This window comes from Polypterus senegalus, chromosome 2 (assembly GCF_016835505.1).
Source record: "Polypterus senegalus isolate Bchr_013 chromosome 2, ASM1683550v1, whole genome shotgun sequence".
Taxonomy (NCBI): Eukaryota; Metazoa; Chordata; class Cladistia; order Polypteriformes; family Polypteridae; genus Polypterus; species Polypterus senegalus.
The window spans coordinates 150,533,821-150,557,931 of NC_053155.1; the positions used below are offsets into that span (position 1 = coordinate 150,533,821).

A 24,111-nucleotide genomic window follows, 5' to 3' on the forward strand; every position below is an offset into this window, starting at 1 on the left:
CCTCCTTGACATACACAAAAAAAAAAAAAAACCACCACACTTCATAACTGCAGCTTCACCTTTGCCTACATCCATTAAATGTATAACAAACGGATCCTCTACTGCTTTCATGTGCTGGTATATGCACCATACGGAATAAATGAGACTATTTTAAAGCTTAAATTTGGTATAACTAAGGCTTTAATCAACTTTTCACTTAAGAGTTTTTAGTTAGCACTGAAGAGCAGTATGGAGTGACTCAGCAATCACTGTGCACCATCTGCTTTGATTATTTTATATAAGAAAATGCACACTAGTTGCTTGGTAATCCTAACATGCTGTTTCACTTAAAACTGCACTTGTGTTTCCTCTGATGTACCAAATATATAATGTAAAGCACTGGAAGATTTGCTCGCCAATCACGCAACCCCCAAGACACCTGGTCCATGGCGATTTTCTCTTTTTCAAGTAATATTTCTGTTTGTTTGTGCTACTGCGATCTTTACTTTTTTATACTTTCTAATTTTCCTACTTTAATATCCTTTAACTTTCTCCACGTGTATCGTGCCTTTTTATTTTTTTGAGCCTTTCGAATTCCACTGCTTTCATAGTCTAACCTGCTCTGTATATGTATAGCACCAACATTTGTGAATGTCTTTATAAAGTTCTTTGTCCTTTACCTTTTTAATTCTGAGCCCAATTGGACAAAATTCTTTTTTTTGTCTGTCAATATGGGGTGCAGTGTGTACATTAATGAGGAAAAAAATTTATTTAAATGATTTTAGCAAATGGCTGCAATATAACAAAGAGTGAAAAACTGAAGGGGTTCTGAATACTTTCCGTACCCACTGTATCCGGGACACGAAGGTACAATGCAACAAATACCCAGAGTAGTGCTGAGCAGTATGAACAAAAAATTCTATATCATGGTATTTTTCAAAATTATACCCGTTTCACGGTATTCAACAGTATTTTTTTCCCCATGCATGAGTGGATGTTAACCACATTTTCCATTGCAATTACTGCAGAAGACTGGCTAGGAATAACCTATTCCACTGTCCTGAGAATTGTACAAAAACACGTAATGTGCACACAAGTATTAATACAGGTTTGTAGGGCCCCATAAAGTGATAGTTTTCAATTAATGAACTGAAGGAATCACATTGCATGACAGTTGCTTTTATTGAACAAATTTTTGCAAACTTAAGATAAAATTGACAACATATTCTCAACCATCCAAAGAGGCATTTAGACTCGGAGGTGCTTGTCAAAAGTTGTATTGCACTGAACATGTCTTAGAAAACGAATAAATAGTGAATATTTTTTGTAAACCAACTACACTGTTAATGTTAATCTCTGTCCACTGACACATTGAAGTGACTTTTTAAAACAACTTTACCATCATTAAAAACTGAATAATATTTAAACTAATAAATAACAAAACAAATAATGGTGCAACTTCCAGCAATACCATTACTTCAAGCCAAGGTGCACTACACAGTATTCACCAAATAAAACAAATGCAACTTGATGATAACAGCTTTACCAACTGGACCATCATTAAGGCAAAATGCATTAATATGGACCTTGCTTCAAGCTAAGCTATACACATAAATAATGAAACTGCAACTTGCATTTATAATGCTATTTGTGGTATAGCCCTACGGAAGCGTATTAGGGCCGCAATGGAAAAAAAAAAAAAACACCACTATGTCGAGAATAAAGAGTTGAGATTAAAGTTGACATTTCCTCTTTATTCTCATAGTTTATTTTCTCATTAAAGTAGAACATCGTAAACTAAACTTCACCCTAAAATCAATGTTTAAATTTACTAGAGATTTTCTCAAACCCCGTCACAAGTTAATGTAGCTCATTAAATGCTTTGTGTTAAGTGATCCCTGACCCAGTTTTTAAAATCGCTAAGCGCTTCTTAAAAACGGACTTCCTCTACGCTAAGAGGAGGCGCAGTAAGGGATCGCTGCACGGAACACATTCACTCCATGATATTCCTGCTCTCTGAAAATTTAGAATGCCAAGATAAATACTGGAGATCATTTTCATGATGAAATGCATTAAAGCAGGTATTAAAAATGCATGGTAGTATGGCGGAAGTGCTGTTCCCTCACAGTAAGGAGTCCCCAGGTGTACGTTCAGTGTAAACTTAATGGCAGGTGTGACGAGGCTTCAAGAAACTGGACGTATGAATGGGTATCGCACTGGTTCAACTTAAATATTGTGTAAATGTTGGGTTCGTGATCTGGTGGTCGGAGACACAAACACGGAAAAATCAATGGATGTTCTTCTGAGCGGGCTCTCTTTATTGCATGCATGCGGTCACTATCCAACGTACCAAACCCCCAGTTTCTATCCTTTTTTTTTTTCTCCACATAACCAATCACCACACGATAAACATCTTTGCGAAATTAAAACTAGTTATAAAAAACTTAGACCACGGAGTGTTCAGAATTTACTTATTTATTTTTTAAATATATTCGTTATACAGGTTTAAATATGCCATTCAGTCAGGATTGCGTCCATCCCAGCAAACACTTCGTGCGAGGCAGGAGCAAATCCTGAACGAGGAGCCAGCACATCGCAGGGTAAATACGAGCAATACATAAACTAGCAGGGTCAATATAGCGTAACAAAACTCCACATCCTACATGACTTTGAAGGGAAGCTGAAGCACACCGAGCAAACCCACCAGAAAAACATGCAAATTCAAGGCAGGGAACACCCCAGGACACCATTGCTGCGAGGCAGCAGTGCAACCTCCAAGCCACCGTGCCCCCACATGATTAATGAATGCTTATTTCATTTCATCATGAAAATATCAAGTATTTATCTTAGCATTCTAAAATGTTCAGGGAGCAGGAATATCATGAAATTAATGTATTCTGTGCGCTGCCTGCGCTAGAGGAAGTCAGTTTAAGAAGCACGTAGCGATTAACACAGCTCGGGAACACTACACACAAGCATTTAATGTGCTACATAACTTATGACGGGGTTTGAGAAAATCTAGTAAATTAAATATTCATTTTAAGATGAAGTTTAGTTTACAATGTTCTACTTTAATAACAAAATTACGAGAATAAAGTTAACATGTCGACTTTATTCTCGTCATAAGCATCGAGATTAAAGTGGAAATGTCGAGAATAAAGTCAACATGTTGTCACACTATTACACAGTACCCATTTACATTACACAGTATTGAAAAAAAATAAATAAAACAAGTACAACTTGGCTTACAGTATTATCCAGTAGTATAGAAACAGTATTCACACATTTGAACATAATGGTGCACATCCGACCTTTTAAAACCATAAAATCTCCAGACACAGCTCCTTTTTTCGGCAGAAGTTCTACTGTGTCATCATGTTCAATTTTATCGGCTGCTACAGCTTCAGTTTCAGAAAGTTCTGTCCATTTTCACTGCTCAATAACTCCACTAACACATGTACTCTGTTGCGTGTTTAGCAGTGAAATAAGTCTCCCCTTAAACAGTTTCCCACTGCGCCACGTTCTAAACGTTGTTTAGGCTATATAAACCAGTGTTGCGGTGTAAGAAAAACCCCATATCATAATAAAAAAACTTTTTTTGGCATGAACCAGTATACCGCCCAGCACTAAAATAAAATTGGTAGAGATAACTTCACTTAAAAGCTGAATGGCAAATTGCACATTAAAAGATACAAATCAATATTAGAGCTACACATGAAAGATCTCAGGACTTTATTTCTTCATTTGTCAGTTAAAAGCAAACGGAAATGGCAAAATAAGCTTTACTGTGAGACAGCCACAAGAAAAATCAAAGCTGAAAGCTTATCTGGTGCCAAGTGCAAACACAAAAAGCAGTACAAGAGCATTTCTCCAAAAGAAACATAGCAACCATAGTTAATAAAGATACAAACACTGTTTCTACAGTGTTGTTTAAATTTTGCAATTTTTAGCAATGGTGTATACAGTTGGTTTCAGTGTTGAATACAAATATCCAGATTTGATACATTCTCTTCCCTCATTGGTTATATAGATCAATGGTTTACTATTCACTCTCCAGTTAATAAGTTCGTTCAAAAAACAGTTTGGTCTGATCATCATGTGCCAGTTCCTTTATTCCTGTCACTGTCAAGGGCCAGAGATGCCTTGAAAGCTTGCATATTATAATCGATTTAGTTAGCCAATAAAAGGTGTCATTTTACTTGACTTCTCGTTATATCCATAATGGCTAGCATGGTACAACACCCTAGTACTACAAACAGCATTAAGAATATTTTTAACCAAAAGGTTTGCTTCAATTGTATCAGTAAGTTTCATTTTTTACTTGCTTACACCTTCCGCTATATTGTAAGCATTCACTTAGACACAAGAGGCAATGAGATGAACAAACTTGGCACTCAAATAAAAGCAATGAAGCTTACACCAATAAATAAGGGAAGGATAGGTGCATAAAAAGCAATACTGCTTGCCAGCTGTTACAAAAATGTGCAGTACAACATGAACTTAAGTTGAATAAAGGAAATAGTATTGCTTGACATTTTGAAACAAATAAGGATATCTGAATTTTTGTATTCCAACAATAAAAATAAGATGGCCTTTATTTGTTCTACAGCTATTTATACAGTTTAACAAAGTTAAAGTGCACAAAGCAGGAAAGCATTTCTAACATTGTCTCTATGTGAAGTCTGTTTCACTCTTCAGCTTGAGCATATTTTATTTCAGCCATACACTTTTAAAGCATCAGTAATACTAAAGTCAAATCAATTGACAAATGATGTTGCATTCTTAAGTTGTCAAAGGAAACTGTGTGTGTACCATATTAACCTATACTTTTGCTAATTTAGCATAATTTAGATTAACTATCAAATGTCTTGCATCAAGGAAAATGAGAGACCCAGGATTATTGCTACAACCTGCAACACTTAAAGGTACTAGAACAAAAAATAGGTAAGCTTAAACTTTAAAGGCCTCAGTTTCAAGCTTAAACTACTAATTAAGTTGCAGACATTAACCAGTTATCACAATGAGCACAAAGATTTAACAATAAAAATAAAACAATCGGCAATGGAATCATTAAAAACATTAAAGCATTAGTTGTTCATGGTGTTTAAGTGATGAGAAAATCAAAAAGTTTGTTTGCTTTCAGACAGAACTTCATTGTTGCCTATTATATGTGTTAATGCATTTTGTTCTCCAAAAAAAAAAAAAAAAAATAAATATATATATATTTATACTCACGCAGTGTATTCATAAGGCAACACTGACTCCACCGAATCCAGTCGATTCACAAACAATTCAATTTCTGACTGAAATGACAGAAGACAGGCAAAGTCAATATTTTACCAGGTGACCAACTAAAAATAATTAATTATTATCATATATAGGTGGTGAAGTGGGGAGGGAGAGACAGAGAAAGGTAAAGAGAAAATGAGAGACAGGGAATGATTAGGGGGCCAGAATGAATAGGTCATGGAGGGCAATTTAGCCTGGACATTGGGAAACTGTGTACTTTTTAGGAAGGAAGTACAGGGATATTATAACCAGAGAAAGTCAGGACCTCAGTTTTACATTTTATTCAAAGGACTGTGCCATTTTTAGAACACAGCTTGCCTCACCAACACGGCTTCAAGGAGCAACCCAAGCTTTTCCTGGATGGTCTCCCATCCAAGATCTGGCCAGGCCCGAATATGCTTAGCTTCAAAAAAATTTCATGCTGAAATGCATGTGGTAAGGCTGCTGGAAACTCACAAATTTCAGTTAATTCAAGTTATATAACATAACAATAGATTATCACCCTAAGCACCTAAAGAACTCTACAATGTGCATTTGAACATGCTTCCAAACAATGCTACTTGAAAACAATAACTGAAATGCACAAATACATATAGCTACACTAATGGAAGTAATTTCTGGTTATTTCCTCACTACTCAGTGTGAATTACTTGGAAACAAATATGCACTGAATTCCTCTTTGGCCATTAACTCCCAACAATGTAACTGGACTCAATATAGACCAAAAGATATAATTTCTTGGGTACAGAACAAAATAGAATAAAAACACATTACAAATATATACATATAGGGTGGTCCAGATCTAATTATGCAATTTTCATTACGCCATAACTTAAGTTTATTACATAGAAAAATCCCGGACCATCGAGAAGTGTGCGAATTGTCTTCGAACTGGAATCTCATATATATATATATATATATATATATATATATATATATATATATATATATATATATATATATATATATATATATATATATATATATATATATATATATATATATATATATATATATATATATATATATATATATATATATATAGTACTTAAAATTTTTATTAAGAAGAAAAATTAAACCTTTTTAAACTGAGGGAAAATATACCAATAATTTGTTAAGGATCTCTTTGTATACCACATTGTGACTTCGGCCCTCCGGTTGCAATATGACCAAGCTGTGCGCTGAGCTTACTCTTGAGCATGCAACGTACAGTTGGCCATGTGAACAGTAATCTTGTTTCAAATCTCACAGCTTGGATTGCTGCTGTCCTAATCGGTTTGAGTCTCATGGTTTGTTTCAATTACGACAGTATTTGTAGGACTTGTATTGAAGAGACATTCGGCATCTGTCAAGCGTTGTAAGTATACAACCGGTTACATCGATAACTTCACATCCGGCTTTTGAGAGTTTACACATTCATAAACATCAAAGTGTCCACTACTGAAATAATCACCTGTCAATCTAAGATGTTTAAGAGGCATTGGCAGTTGTCAAAAGGTGTAAAATATTTGGCCATTTCGGTACACTTGAAAGCGACAACCGAACAATTCACCGGCAGCCATCAACTCACATGTAGATGCATAGGTGAAGGGCTTAAGCATTTCACTCTTCTAGTGTTCCTGTGTAGAATAATTATCTCCTGTACCGTCATCAGTCCACACCTTGAACCTGTCCCAGTCATTCAATACATACGACACAATGTTCCTCCGGATATCAAGGGTGAGCCTGATATGGCCGTGCAATATGCAACAGTATGGAAAAGGTAGGTGCCATCTCCGGGCATGGAAACCACTCGGTAAGTGACAGTTCTTTGATCGATGGTGATCACCTCAATAGACATGTTAATGGGGGTACGATTGGAATGATAAAGGAAATGGGTACCTGAACAATGTAAAGTAAGTTTAAAATACCTACACAATAACTATAATCGTAATAAATGAGCAATAAAACAGCGGAGAAGCCGTGGATTAACTCTTTGAGAGCTGAATTATTTTTCCAAAAAACTGTGGCTGATGTTGTCGCCTGTTCAGCTTCACAGCAGGAGGGTGGCAGTAGTGGTCTCAGTGTGACAATCTGGTTTGTACCTCTTATCATAATGCGAATACTGCTGTAGGGGACCGATCAGATGACACCAGTACCTCACTTTCAATATCCATCTCAATATCACTTGCATCAAACTCGGAGTCCAACAAGTAAGAGTCCTATTCTGCGAAATTACGTAAAACGTCCATGGAGTATTTTGCTTTGCACATTCTCTTTGGACTCTCGCCTGATGTCAGTGCCATTTTAAAGGTTGTTTGCTCTTCGCTCCTCCTGCACGTGTAGGGAAATGAGGTTAAATCAGCAAAGCCATGTAACTTTCCTTCTACCAAAGAGAGTCTAACTAAAACGTAAGGGCGAGTTTACAGCTGATTACCATTCTGTACCCCTGAATTTTGACAAAAGTCTACTTCAGTCCTGAAGGAGTTAAATAAAAAGGCTGTAGTTATCAGCAGGGAGACGTGAATCCCGTGGCGAAGCAAGGAAGGGAATGTAGAGACTGGAGTGACGGACGGCCTTATATAGGCAGGCAGCCAACAACGTGGGAGGCGTTGGGATGGGGGACCCAATGCCGCCTCACACGGTGACTGAGCTGCAGGCTATGGACATGTATATGTACGTAAGTAGGATTCAGTTAGCGTTGGGAACCCGCGTACCAAATTTCTTGAAGCTGGGCCCATAAGTAACAAAGACCGAAAAGTTCAATATGGCGGCCGACAGTGGCGTCATACCACCGAAATAACTACATAAATTGGTTTCGGTTAGCGCAGGGACGCCACCTACCAAATTTCGTGAAGATAGGGTCCGGCCTTCGACCTACACAGACAGATTTTTTTTTTTTTTTTGTGTTGAAATTTCACCACAGATTTTTTGCACAATCATACCTAATTAAGAAGAATGGACACAATATAATGGCATATAAATTTACTTCACTTATTCAGGTAACTGTAAATAGAGGAAAAAAAAGACATAACTGCAACTGTGAGGAGGCTTTATTCACTCATACTCTAAGGCTGTGCAATGCTGAACATAGAAAAATAAATTGGACTTATATTGTAAAACAGACGCTTGTGAAGGTTTAGTGAACTTTATTTTATAGGCAAGAGTCATCCTCTGAACTCTCTATCACCCGAGATAGATGGCATAAGCAGGCAGCACCACTGAACATGAAGCAAACTTCTCTCCTCCAAGTAGTGAACTTCAGTAAAGTATCTGCCAAAATCAATTCAATATCAATTAAATTGTGAGGGCCTTGTATGCATTTGTATTCACTCATACATAAAAATACCAAAACAGCTGTAAGATAGACTTGAGGATTACATAGAAATAGTCATACTTAACTATAACTGGACTTTATCAGGTCTGCACAGTGCAAAAGTTTTTTTTTTGTTTGTTTTTTTTTTTTTTAAATTTAATTTGCAATTGAACATTCTTTGTGGATGTACTGTGATGTAATATCACAGCATTCACAGGAGAACAGGCAATGAGTAGAGGATGGCAAGCCCAATCCCAATCCAACTTAAACTCCTGCACTACTATTGTTCATTTGACACAAAAAACGTACCAGTTTAACATACAGTGGCTAAAAGATTTCCCAGTCTTTTGAATGATCAATCCAATGTTTTGCAGGTACCAACAAGCATCGACAGAAATGTTGGCAGGCACAATGACGTATATTACTTTACAGTAAACCCGATTTTAAACGTATAAGCATAGCCTTTCAGAAAACAAGGAAAGGATTTTTCACTTAACATTCCAGAAAAGGAGTGAAACGCAGCCATGCACAGAATACACTATAGCTGTATAAGTACAAAGCACTCAATTATTCAACTTAACATTTTATCAAGCACATTTATGACAATTAAAACTATCCAAAAATGTTCCCAGGGCAAGATTCAACCTGTGAACGTTGCAACCCAGCTCATGCCTCAGTGGGCCACACATTTTAGGCATGCACCAAAGTAACATCATTTTGGACAAAATATCTTTGAATGCCTATAAGATAGCCTTGGTGTCACAATCACTCGTAACCATTTAACAGCTGTGTTCGGTGTACTCCCAGATGGGTTTAAAGTGGAGGACAAATAAATCACAATTGTCTTTACCTCACTACAAGCACATAGACTTATCTTGATCAACTGGAAGAATCCCAACCCACCACCTTTAAGTCAGTGGGTAAGTGATATTTTATACTATTTGAAATTGGAAACAAATCAAATTCTCACTCAGAGGATCTGTTCAAAACTTTTTAAAAATATGGCAGGACCTAATTGGTGGGTGCAGAAAAGCGCTTTGATAAGCGCATGCTCCAAACATTCATCAGTAAGATTTTAGAATAATCTTCTATATCAGGGAAAAGGACACTCTTCCTTCCTTGCTGCTTCAAAGATTTACTTTGTTGGCCGGCTCTACTCACTTTCTTTTGGCTGGGGGTTGAATTTTGGTTTTCTCAAGTTTGATTTGATTGTTATTTGCTTTTAATTAAAAATTAATAAAAAACAAAATTGGATGGGAGTATCAGCAGGCTTTGAGCTCTAGGAACCAAGTTACCTGAACTATTCTACATTTCAGTAATTTAATGCTCTGATGTTCATCTTTCTGATCATAAAATAGGTCATTACAATGGCAATTGATGAGAAGAATTCATAACTAATTGCAGAATTACAGTATTTGAGAGTTCATCAAAAGTGCCTCTCTCTTGTATGATTTGGCTCAAAAACTAATCAGCAAATTATCTTCTCATAACAGGCTTAAGTTTCGAGGTTAGTATTTTTCTGTCCAGCAGTTTTAGCTCCAGACTGTCCTCAAGAAACTGTGAAACACAAACACACACAGACAAACATTTCATCTCCTTTTCTTGGCTGCTTTAATGGTTTGCTACCTAGAGAATGACTTGTGCATCCAGCAGTCAATACTAAAGGCTGCAGTAATAAAATAAAAAAAAAAAAAAAAAAAAAAAAGCGCACATGTAACATCTGGTTGTTAATCTAAGTTCAAATATATATGAAAATTTGTTTTTAATTGGAATATTCAATATTTTTTGGCTAATTTGAAAGCCCTATCCTGTATGTATAACATAAAACACTCTTCTAAATCAAATGACAGATGCATTATAAAATACTGACCCAAGTAATTAGAGACAGTAATATGAATGTACATCTGACTATGTAGAGAAACCAATGATTTGTGATGATAAAAAAAAAAAAAAAAGATTCAAATTAGTGCAGTGAACCACAAGCTACTGACCAGATTCAGCTGATTTTTTCCCCATAATGTACATTTTGCAAAACAATTGTAAGCATCTATTTTTTAAAAGAGTATATAGTAAAGAATGTGGGAAAGTGCATAATCTAACTACTGATGTTGTGATTTGGTGGTTTATATGTTTATACATACAGATAACAAACATATATTTTTCAACCATGAAATAGTACAAACTGATATTCAAGTCCTGGCAGCCTTTTTTGCAGGGAATGGCAAAGCATTTTCAAACTGCCACTCAGCGGTTATCTTGTGCAGCTATTCTCCTGAAACTCCCCACACTCATCATGTAGGTTTCAGTGGCTCATGACAATTACTCAGTACTTTGTTGAGAAATACACACATATTTTGGAACATACCCTGTAAATTTGGTTGAAATATATTCATTTTTTCGATTTTTAACAGATGTTGTAACCTTTTTTTCTGGATATCCCTCATACATTCACAAGCACGTCTGCTTACTCTAAATGGGTATGCCCCACTCCACTCTTCTAGGAAATTCTTTACATCAGTACTTGAAGATGGTTGGCACTTCTCAATTCTATGAGTTTGATTACATAGATGCGTACCAGCTCTTATGACAATCCATTCCATCTACCTCCAGTACACTGACGCAACTATGAGAACTCCAACAGGGAGTATACCTTTGAATATGGCCCAATACCCCAGTGCCAGTTTTAAAACAGAGCTAGCATTTCCAATGAGGGCGGCACAAAACTGTATCAACATTTGAAGATACTGCTCTGCATTCCTCACTCTTCACGTTAATATATCTGTGTTAACACACAGGGTACCAGCACTGCTTTCATATATATATTTGCATCTGCCAACTTAAAGGGAAGACCAAAAGAAATATTGTACTTGAAAAAGAAAAACATCCAACAATGAGAATATACAGGGTGGGCCATTTATATGGATACACCTTAATAAAATGGGAATGGTTGGTGATATTAACTTCCTGTTTGTGGCACATTAGTATATGTGAGGGGGAAACTTTCAAGATGGGTGGTGACCATGGTGGCCATTTTGAAGTCGGCCATTTTGGATCCAACTTTTGTTTTTTCAATAGGAAGAGGGTCATGTGACACATCAAACTTATTGGGAATTTCACAAGAAAAACAATGGTGTGCTTGGTTTTAACGTAACTTTATTCTTTCATGAGTTATTAACAAGTTTCTCTTTGTTTACAGCCATTGGCATGTCGCAGAGGTTAACACGTGAGGAGCGGATAGAAATTGTGTTGATGTCTGGTGAACGCAGTAACCGGGTCATTGCAGCAGATTTCAATGCAAGACACCCTACGATACCACCCATCTCCCATGCTACAGTTAGCAAACTGCTTGCTAAGTTTCGTGAAACTGGTTCAGTGTTGGATTTGCCAAAATGTGGACGCATGAAACTGTCACTAATGAAGAAACATCAGTGGCTGTCCTAGCTTCATACAGCACTCGCCGTATGTCACTGGAGAGTGGAATTAGTCAAACATCCCTTCGGCGGATATTAGCTACTCACAAATGGCACCCTTACAAACTCCAGCTACTGCAGCATCTCAACGAGGATGACCCAGATCGCCGCACTGAATTTGCAGAATGGGCAAAACAAAAATTGGAACAGGACGCTCAGTTTACGCAGAAGATTTTGTTCAGTGAGGCAAACTTATGTGAATGGTGACACTAACCCACATTGGATAGATCCCTCCAAGACTGTTGGAACAAAAAAATTGATGGTATGGTGTGGTATATGGGGTACAAAGATAGTGGGGCCATTCTTCATCAATGGAAACCTCAAGGCCACTGGATATGCGAAATTGCTACATGATGATGTGTTTCCCTCTTTATGCACTGAAGGTGGCACGTTCCCTGAGTCTTTCCAGCAAGATAGTGCACCACCACATTATGGGTGTCAGGTCCGAGCATTCCTAGATGAACAGTTTCCTGGAAAGTGGATTGGTCGTCGTGGGCCAGTTGAATGGCCCCCAAGGTCTCCCGATCTGACCCCCTTAGACTTATCTTTGGGGTCATCTGAAGGCAATTGTCTATGCTGTGAAGATACGAGATGTGCAGCACCTGAAACTACGGATACTGGAAGCCTGTGCTAGCATTTCTCCTGTGGTGTTGCTATCAGTGTGTGAAGAGTGGGAGAAGAGGGTTGCATTGACAATCCAACACAATGGGCAGCACATTGAACACATTTTATAAGTGGTCTGAAACTTGTTAATAACTCATGAAGGAATAAAGTTACGTTAAAACCAAGCTCACCATTGTTTTTCTTGTGAAATTCCCAATAAGTTTGTGTCACATGACCCTCTTCCTATTGAAAAAACAAAAGTTGGATCCAAAATGGCCGACTTCAAAATGGCCACCATGGTCAGCACCCATCTTGATAAGTTTCCCCCCTCACATATACTAATGTGCCACAAACAGGAAGTTAATATCACCAACCATTCCCATTTTATTAAGGTGTATCCATATAAATGGCCCACCCTGTATATTCAAATTTCACATTATTCCTACAGATTTCCATTTCAATTCAAAAGAATACACTTTCTTGTAAAATGGTGTTTTGCTATAAGCATAATAAAAAGCCAAGTCTCTAGGAAAAGCAGGATTTAATCTAATGCAGGAATGTTTTTGATCATGTGCAATTATGTATAGCATGTCCAAACAGAAACAGTTTAGTGACCTAATACTACTTATTTGACTCATGCCTTTATGCAAGGCAACTTAAAACATTTGAAATACATTTGGTTACATTTCTTGTTTTCCCAAATGGATCACAGGCAGGTGAAGTGACTTGCTCATTGTCACGCACTGTCATTATTGAGATGTGAACCCACAACCTCAGGATGTGAAGTCCAACTTAACTACTATACCACAATTCCCAACATTAACCCTTGGTTATCTATAAAATAAAAAAAAAAAAAACCACTGCAAATATTGAATAAGAAACACTTGGTTAGTTACATAATGCTTCTAATATACTCAATTAACTGATGGCACCATTACTGATGCTCACAGGGTTACAAAATTCAAGCCAGTTACTTTATATAAATGGAATAAAAGCTAGCCATTCAAAAATACAAATAGGTTTAAACTAGAAGTGATGCGTTTTCAGATCTTTAAATTTCTAGTGCTATAATTTACAGATCCAACTGCACCTTTCAAAACTTTCTCCTTCAGGTTAAATTACATTTTGTGGTGTCGCTTAACTTGTTTTAATCCAAAAAAAGTTTTTAAAAAAAACAGCCGATAATCATTTGCATTTACAGTATTTAGAGATGCGGCAAATCTTAAGTGGAACTGACAGATTTAAAGAACGTGCAAACAAAACATATCGAGTATAAAGCATCACAGGAAAGCATGTCTAAACTCCGCACAAACTGAAAATCAGTACATACATATGTTAGACATAAAATGAACAGAACTCTCATTGAGACGCATCAGAAAAGGATATTTTAAAAACAGACAAGTTATTAACTAGAAAAATAACTAAAATATTTGTATTCTATGAAAACAGCCCGACTTATCACTGTAAACTAGTAAAAAGCTTGAATACAGTGCCATTAGAAAGTGCCCATTTCCTTTACACATTGTTTCACCCTTATGCTAAAACGGTTTACATTTTTTCCCTCTCATTAAGAAACACTTAATAGCCCAGAATGACAAAAATTGCAAATGTATTTATTTTTTTAAGTTTCATACTGTATTCAGACCATTTGCTATGATGCTTGAAATTTAGCTCAAGTGGATTCCATTTTGTTGGTCATCATCGAGACGTTTCTACACCTCGTTTGGAGCCCACCTGTGGTGAATTCAACTGATGGTGCATTACTAGGAAAGACACACACTTGTGCATACAAGGCCTCAAAATTTACATAGTCCATTAGAACCAAGCCAAGAAGTTGAAGGAATTACCTGAAGAGCATAGAAATACGGACTGTGTCAAGGAACAGGTCTGTGAAGACTACAAAAGCAACCGACTGAGTATACAGAAAAGGCACGAAGATGCCGATTGGATATTAGGAAGCTGCAGTATGACTTGTTTTTTGTTTTAATTAAATCTTTTTTTTTTTTTTTTTTTTTTTAATTCTGGACGTCTGATCATCCTAATAAGTATGATTATTGTTAATAACTTTACGATTGTTATTTTAACTCTGCGGCAGTTGAAGGTGGTTTTGCAGCCACATACGAATTTTCTTTAAGAATTTTTCCATACATCTCCAGCAATGAAGCAGCAACATCTCTCTGATTGTACATTTTTTTCTCTTGTGGTTCGCTGTTGCTCTTTGCATTTCCTTCACCAGCTGACTTTTCCACCAGTGGTTTTTCCAAGTGATTTTTGCGCTTGTTTTTTGGTATCTTGGTCACAAAATTGATCTGTGTGCTGTGAATCAAAGACGGTAGATTGATAGTGTAGCGGCTCAGAGAATGCACCACTGAAGAGTTTTGCGACAGTCTCCAAAAGTGTGATTTTTTGCCGTCTTAACTACAGAATCTGTCTTATTACACTTGCTAAGCCGACTTTTAAATGCTTCAGACAGAATCACATCCACAATTATAAATGAATGTGCGCTTATGTCGGCATGTCCTGCTGAAGCATTCTTGCTTGGATACCAAGGTCCGTTTGTGTTTCTCTCAGCCGCGTGCTTAAAACGAGTAACTATTCACATCCCAATGGCAAAAACAGTCGAAGATGCTTCTCTGACTCAATAAGCCTTCATTTGCAGCCAGCTACAAAGTATGAGCCTTGCAGTTTAAACTTTTAATGCCATTTTCTTCCATAGCACTTGCCATATTGCGAGCATTGTCACAAAGCACAACGTGCACATTACTTTTTGAAATTTTCTACTTCATTAACAAGGAATCGAAAGCTTGTGCAATGAAAGTTGCATAATGAGCACTTTTTGCCTCAACATTTTCGTCAATTCAGTGTGCCATTAGACTCATGGGGCTGACATCTGAGCTCCACATATCTGTAGTGAAGCGAATGCGCTGGTGACATTGTTTCTTAAAAGCTTGTGGATATGTGTAGCACTCACATCATATAATGCAGGCAGTGAGACATCTGCAAAGTATCCCCAGCTTGGAAGAATGTACCAAGGTTCTGAATGATGTAGTAGCTGGCAAAATCCCTCGTCCTCATCTAGGGAAAAAGGTTGGTTAGTAGTTATGCCTTTAGCTATGGTGCTGTCTGGAGGAAACGTCTTCATGTGCTGAAGGGTTTGCAGTATGAATCTACAGCTAGCGTCTGATTTAACTTTCATTTTGGTAGCATTAGTTGCTAAAATTCCATGTATAATTCATTACGGTGGTTCTTTAGATAGGTAATTAAATTTGTGATATTGAAATATTTAATTCTAAAATCCCCTCACATTCTCATTTTTGCAGGCAGAACATATAAAATATGACTACACGGCTGACATGCTGCTTTACTAACTATATCTGCCCAATGATACAGACACGTGTAGTGCTCCTATCAGTAAAACTAGGAAACCCCTTTTTTTTTTTTTCTTTTCAAAAATGAACGCAAGGGGCTGTGCTTGCATGTATGTATGTATGTATGTATGTATTTCTGCAGTTTAATGTGTGCCTCACCGAACAATGAAACCAACATTTAATTTTTTAGTGAACTGACAATGTTGATAAGCCCGAATTATATTGGTTGGCAGTACTGAGGGCTGTTCCACGAAGCGAGCTAACTTCAAAATCCAGGTTTATTTCGATAATCCCGGTTTAATTTCTCGAAATTCAGTTCCACGAACGAGGCTAACCTGAAGCTCCGCTTAATTACTATGCCAACATATGCTCTTGGACAAGCCTGCTCCGTGGCAGGTTAGTTGTGAAGCTTATCTTAGCTTGATGAATATGATTGGACAAGCCATGTGATGTCACAGCATGACATTCTGCGGGGCTGGGATTATTCTGATGCTGTTCACTCCCTCTTTTGCACACATCGACCCTCCAATATAAAATTATTACAGATTACATGGAGGCGATTCTAATTACTTAGAAAGTATAAAATGACAAGGAGTGCATTGAAGGCTTTTACATGAATAACCATGGCATGCCCATGTATTCATAATCCAGTTGATGAGGGAGCGAGGCTCATTCGTAGAGCTTTAAGGCAACAGGTTCCACAATTACTTCAGCCCAGGATAGATCAGTTGCATTTTGCGGATGATTATTTATACGAGCGCTATAGATTTAGTAGACACAGTATTGCATATTTGTGTCAGTTATTGGAACCTTACATTTCTAAAAACACACGTCGCTCTAAAGCCCTTACGGTTGCACAGTCTTTGTGTATCGCTTTGCGTTATTTTGCCAGTGGTTCATTTTTGTACAGTGTGGGGGATGCTGAACATTGAAGCAAAGCTACAGTGCCGTGAAATCAGGAAGGTTTGCGTTGCATTAAAGTCCTTTTTAAATATATTCATTACCTTTCCTGGCCACCGAGGAATTCTTGCCATTAAGGAAACTTTCTTTGGAATTAATGGTGCTTAATCTTTAAACATCTACTCATTTACAGCACATAAATCATTACCTGATAAGTAACTGAATTTAATTTGTCAGGCTTTCCTAACGTCATTGGAGCCATTGACTGTACACACGTGAGGATAAAGGCTCCAGCAGGTCCAACAGAGCCTGATTACATAAACCGCAAATCATATCACAGTATTAATGTACAGGTAAGTACTGATAATATCTCACATTTATATACAAGAGGTGAAAGTGTAGTCGTCCAACATTAGAAATGCATGTCATTACCATTTCCTAAAATGTTTCAGATGGTATGCACTGCTGAACATCTAATTTCAAACATTGTGGCAAAATGGCCAGGATCAGTACATGATGCCAGAATTTTCCATGAGTCTTCACTGGCTCAAAGCCTCAGACAAGGCAAGTCAACTAAAATTCACAAATATACTACAGTTTATTATACTACAGTCTAATGTGTCTACTTTCCATTATAGGAATTTTTCCTGGTGTGCTGCTTGGTGACAGAGGATACCCATGTCTACCGTTTCTTCTCACACCATATACAGATCCTGCAACACAAGCAGAAAGACATTTCAACCATGCCCATTGTAAGACAAGGGCACGCATTGAAATGACATTTGGACAGTTAAAATCCAGGTTTAACTGCCTGCGGCATCTCAGAGTTACACCAGACAGAGCGTGGGACATTGTAGTAGCCTGTGCAGTTTTGCATAATGTGGCAATACTGCAGCAGGAGCGTATGCCAATAATGACACATTCTTCACTTGCTGCCAGGACCTTTTCGTTCCACTCATGTTGCTCCTGAAACCAAGCATTATTAATAATTATATTAATAATTACAATTATATATCACTTTTATCCAAGATGAACCCATATAATTAACATGCTGTCCTGTTTATCAATGTGTTAAAATAACCTTAAAGTACCTTACAACTGGTAACAAAATGCATATGTAAAAGGAAATTTTAATGACTATACATTTTGAAGGCTTGAAACTGTTCTCATTTAGTTGTTAAATAGTTTGACATCCTTAACACAAAAGTTACTAAAATCATGTTCTTACGCATTTAACTTGTCAGCTATTTTCTGCCATGCAGCCTCACGAGCTTTGATAATACAGCTCGTGTTCCCCTTTCTAGTTATTATAGCTTTGTAGTCCTCATAGGCTTGTAATAATAATTCTTGCTCCGAAAAAAAACGCAGCTCTTTCCTTAGTTTCCATTCTTACTTATCCAGCATCGATTAACAAGGCTGCCTTTTATATCGCGTGGACGCGCACGAGTCTCGCTTATCAAGCTTGGCTTGAATTAGCAGAGATTAAATACACCTGAATTTTGTTCGTGGAACTCAATGAGCCTGAAGTGAACTGTTAGGCTAACTCAAGCGAGGCTATTACAAATAATCCTCGATTTTATAAGCTCGCTTCGTGGAACAGCCCTCTGGTTTAAATGTACACATCTGACCGATTTCGATGTTGTCATTTTTAATAAAAATCGGCCGATAACAATACAGTTTCCGATATATCGTGCATCTCTAAATACACACATTACACACACGGACAGACAAGTACTTATGATATCTGTACATAATCACCAACTATCCCAAAGACACCAGTGAAAAGCAAAAAGTAAAGCTCACACTGATTGCAGGTGATGATTTGGAAAATGATTGTGAAAATAACTCCTTTCTCCTCTCTGCCTCTCCTTGCCTCCTCGTGTCCCAGATGTAAATAAGAAATTCCAGTCTCAGGATCACGGTCTCCCCGCATCATCCTTACCCATTTGTTTTCCGGGGACAACATTTAATCACACACACAAAAGTAAACAGGACTATGTGAACAAAACGCGACTCAGCAGAAACACAAAAAATACCTACTATTATGTAGCCTCGCTACACATTGGTTATCCGTGTCATTTAGAATTGACTTTAAAATACTATTATTGGTTTACAAAGCCTTAAATAATCTCACTCCATCCTATGTTTTGGAATGTTGCTGGAGGTGGCTTTTTGCAGTTATGCACCTAAAATCTGGAACACTTTACCAATAGAAATTTGCCAGGCTAAAACTGTACCATTTTAAAAACTACTAAAACCCCATTATTTTAAAAAGGCTTTTTCACAGCTTCATTTTAGCTGTATCCCGATTACATTAAATAGGCACTGAAATTAATTTTCCACTGGGTTGTGCAATTCCCAACTAATTTTTACTATTCTCTGCTGTCTTTTCCAGTTCATCTCTGGCAGCGATCTGCACCACCACCTGATCAATGTACCATGCTGCTCCGTGTTAATGATTGAATGGTAGGTGTCCCAGATGTCCACATGACCATCATCATCCATTTCTTTTACGTGATGCCTGGACTTTCCATCTTATGCAGATGAAACTATTACTTAATTACCTGCATATAGAGTTGAATGTCCAGATGTGTCATTGTAGTCTTTTGGTCTTGCAACTGAACGCATTTTGCACATTTTCACAATCAGTGTTTTTAGCATTTTTATATTCAGTTTGTATCGTCATTTATAAAATGAACAGATTTTCCTACTGCAATGCTCCAATTTGTTTAACACATGTACTAACAGATTTTAAACACTTCTCCAGCACCCTAATTGGAAATCCCAGGTTTGCTTTTTTATTTATTATAGCAAACAAAAGCTTGCTTCCTTTACCATTAAACATAATGGGAAACAAGTGGCATATTTCTGACTAACAACAATGTTTATTCTTTAACCACTGGACAATCCTGTATGCTATTTTTGGACCACATAAAACCTTACACTTCAACCAGCAGTCCACTTAAATTTACAAAATGAGGTAATTCTGCACACTTGCATTATATATATAATTTTTTTCTCATACATGCTTACGTCACTACGCATGCGCTTTCTGAGAACTTTTATCTAAGCCCCACGATGGCTCCTAAACGTGCTGCTTTTTCTAAGCCTTCTGACAATCAGACTAAGTGCCGGAGGAAGATGCTTGCTATCCAGGAGAAGGTGAAACTCTTGGATATGATCAAAGATGGCAATACCCTACAAAAGCCTCCTCACGCATATGAAAAGACAGCACCAGCAACTGCCTATCAAGATGTTCTTCAGCCACACACCCAGATACCCACTGCCTACTCAGTACTCCTTCAGCGGAAGAAGACAACGATGCACCTGCTGAATATACTGCACCACCTGAAGACTCTCCTACTGAGCTTGTGCCTTCATAGGTTAGTGGTTGTGTGTAAGAACTGTGTGTGTGCAATTAAATGTATAGTACAATAATCTACTATATAAAAGCGGTCGGTGCGCTGGAAAAAGAGACAAAAATTGTGTCTCTGGAAATAATTAATGTTGATGGAGTACATACAAATGCCTCACCGCGTAGTAAATATCAGGGGAGACGGTGTTTGCTTATTCTCATCTATAGCTTATTTAGTGCATGAAACTCCGTCTTTAGCGGTACAGATTCGGGCTGACATAGTACGACTTTGGACAGGCACTCGAGGGGGAAAAAAAAAAAAAAAACTTTTTTTCGGGAGATGTTATGAATGGGCACTTTGATGTTCTCATTCCCTACACTTACAAGCCTCATGTACACATGGAGCGCACACAAATTGAGGATAAAAGTCGGTCGCCTTAAAAGACGGATGAGCCTAGTAATATATTTGTAACGTCTAATATGTCTTATTTTCACTTATTTTGTCTAATATATTGGGTAATACGAGTTTAACGGTGACTAAAGTGTGTTATTTCATGTCTAGAGGGCTCTAATAATGTTAAAAAACGTATTTAGAAGGTCGTAAACAAGTTTTCTATACTCTAACTGCAAAAATATTCGATTTACAAATAAAGAATCCTACTTTGCGAAAATTCATTTATCACGGTAGAGTCTGGAACGGATTAACCGTGATAAACGAGGGTTCATTATAACTCTCTCATATATACACTGTGTGCACAATTATTAGGCAAGTTGTATTTTTCAGGATTAATTTTAATATGGAACAAACACAGTGCTATCAGTCAATCCAAAATGTTAATAAACCTGAAACCTGAATGTTTCACAACGGAAATGTGAGTGTGAACATCATCAGGGGAATACATATGTGCGCACAATTATTAGGCAACTATTAGTGTGCAGATTTATTATGCAACTAAAGGAAAATTGAAAATTTTCCCATCTCACTTGTTTATTTTCATCTGTTATAGTGAGAATAATAAACAAACACCTCAAAATTTACAAATAAACATCTCTGACATTTCAAAAAAAATAAATCAATCAATGACCAATATAGCCACCCTTCTTTCCAATAACAGTCATAAGCCTTTCCATTCATGTAGTCTGTCAGTTTCTTGATCTGTTGACGATCAGCTTTTTGTGGAGCAGTGACTACAGCCTCCCAGACACTCTGCAGAGAGGTGTATTGTTTTTCTCCCCCGTAAATCTAGCGTTTAAGAAGTGCCCACAAGTTCTCGATAGGGTTTAGGTCAGATGAGGAAGGGGGGCCATGTCATTATTCCTTCATCTTTAAGGCCTTTACTGGCTGGCCACACACTGGAGAACTTTGATGCAAGTGATGGAGCATTGGCCTGCATAAAAATCATGGTCTTTTTCCTGTATCACTGTTTGAAGAAAGTGTCTTCGAAAAACTGGCAGTAGGTTTGGGAGTTGATTTTGAGTTCATCTTCAATGCAAAAAGGTCCAACTAGCTCATCTTTAAAATACCAGCTCATACCAGTACCCCACCTCCACGTTGGAGTGGAGCTCTGTGCCCATTACTGATCCACAGGTCCATCCATCTGGTCCATCAAGAGTCACTCTCATCTCATCGGTCCATAAAACCTTTGAAAAAAATCTGTCTTCAGATATTTCTTGGCCCAGTTTTGGCGTTTCAACTTATGTTTCTTGTTCAGTGGTGGTTGGGTTTCAGCCCTCCTTACCTTGGCCATGTCTTTGAGCACTGAACACCTTGTACTTCTGGGCACTCCAGGTAGGTTGCAGCTCTGGAATATGAAAGTACTGGAGGATAATGGGTTCCTGGTAGCTTCACGTTTGATTCTTCTCAAATCTTTGGCAGCTAATTTGCATCTTTTGTTCTCAACACGTTTCTTGCAACCCTGTTGACTATTTGCAACAAAATGTTTGATGGTTCTATGATCACACACCAATATCTTAGCAATTCCAAAAGTGCTGCATCCCTCTGAAAGACTTTTTACAATTTTTGACTTTTCAGAGTCAGTTAAATCTCTTTTTGGCCCATTTTGCCTGAGGAAAACTAGCTGCCTAATAATTCTGCACACCTTGATATAGGGTGTTGATCTCCTTAGGCCACACCCTCCCTCATTACACAAATATCACCTGACGTGCTTAAATCCAATAAGCATTCAAGTTAATACAGCTTGGAGTTGGAATACAAGCATAAAAATGATGATATGGTCAAAATACTCACTTGCCTAATGATAGATAGATAGATAGAGATACCCACGCTTGGCAGCGGAGAAGTAGTGTGTTAAAGAAGGAAAGAGAAAGAAAAGGAAACATTTTGAAAATAACGTAACATGATTGTCAATGTAATTGTTTTGTCACTGTTATGAGTGTCGCTGTGATAGATATATATAGATATCTATAGATAGATATATATATATATATATAACAAATATACGCTTCAGCGATGTCATGTGTTAAAGAAGTTATGAAAAGAAAAGGAAACATTTTAAAATAATGTAACATGATTGTCAAAGTAATTGTTTTGTGTATTTGGTGGCATAGAGCTGCATCAGAAAATGTACCTGACGCCTGACACGCCTCCTTTTATACATACATACATACATACATACATACATACATACATACATACATACATACATACATACATACATACATACATACATACATACATACATACATACATACATACATACATACATACATACATACATACATACATACATACATACATACATACATACATACATACAATATACCATATATACGCCACATACATATCTTCATATCTACATACATACATACATGTCATATAAATATATATATATATACACATACATATCTTCATATCTATATACATATCTACACACACAAATTATATATATATGTATATGTATGTATATATGTATATATATGCATATACATATACATATATACATACATACATATACATATATACATACATACATATACTTGTGTGTATGTTTGTATGTGTCTATATGTGTGTGTATAGCTTTGGTCACTGAGTGCAAGGGAAAAATAATGAAATATAGTCTATAAGTTATTAAACAGTAAAACATTAACGTTTTAAGAAGTACAGGTACATTGAGCACTACTGGAGTGGTTGCGGGTAAACTACATTTTAAAGACTGTGTAACAAAACAGGTAAGTAACTAACAGCAGCTAAAATGTATATGGATCATCTCTCGGTAGTAGATCCCTTTTGAAAGCGCTACGACGGCTGTGGTATAGAAATTACATTTTCTATGTGAACGTTCAAATTTGTGCCTCTGGTAATGTGCCTTACCGGCAATTAAAGAAAATTATTTTTGTGTCCTCTGCCGTGTTAAGAGAGAAAGGCTTTGGTTTGGGATAAAAGGTGTAAAGAAAGGAAAGTTGCCTTTTTCTTTTATATAGTATAGAGAGATGTGTTCGCTGGCGTTATGATCGCCTTTTGGCGACAGTCGTGTGGGTCTTGTGTAGACTGGTGAGGCGTCCCGCCATTAATCGGCTGTGATGGCACTGTCAGTCCTCCACTCGTATGCGTGTGTTCATAATCCGAGCTGAGGACCTGATAATCGTATACGTGCAAAAGAAAGTGTGAATCGCCTTAATATTATTTTGCCGTGGTGTAGAAAAGGGGTCCCGTGTTTGCACTTGTCTGGGCTATAGCTCAGGGGGCGGATGAAAAAATTAAAAGTGCTCACTTTGACTTAAGGCAGAAGCGCAGTCAGCGTCTCAAAGGCCGGCACAGCTATGCGCGCGCTGGCTGCTCGACTTTTGCTGGGCAGGAGACCACAGTTTTGCAGACACGTTCATGATATCAAA

General features: G+C 37.3%; 1 protein-coding gene across 1 annotated transcript in view; it reads right to left on the reverse strand.

The window, feature by feature from the left end:
* The window catches only part of tm9sf2 (transmembrane 9 superfamily member 2), a 132,032-nt gene that overhangs the window by 93,572 nt on the left and 14,349 nt on the right, over window positions 1-24,111 (reverse strand). The window contains exon 2 of the mRNA XM_039744815.1: window positions 5,215-5,282. Within this exon, the coding sequence (XP_039600749.1) occupies window positions 5,215-5,282 (68 nt within the window). The remainder of the gene's footprint in view (window positions 1-5,214; window positions 5,283-24,111) is intronic.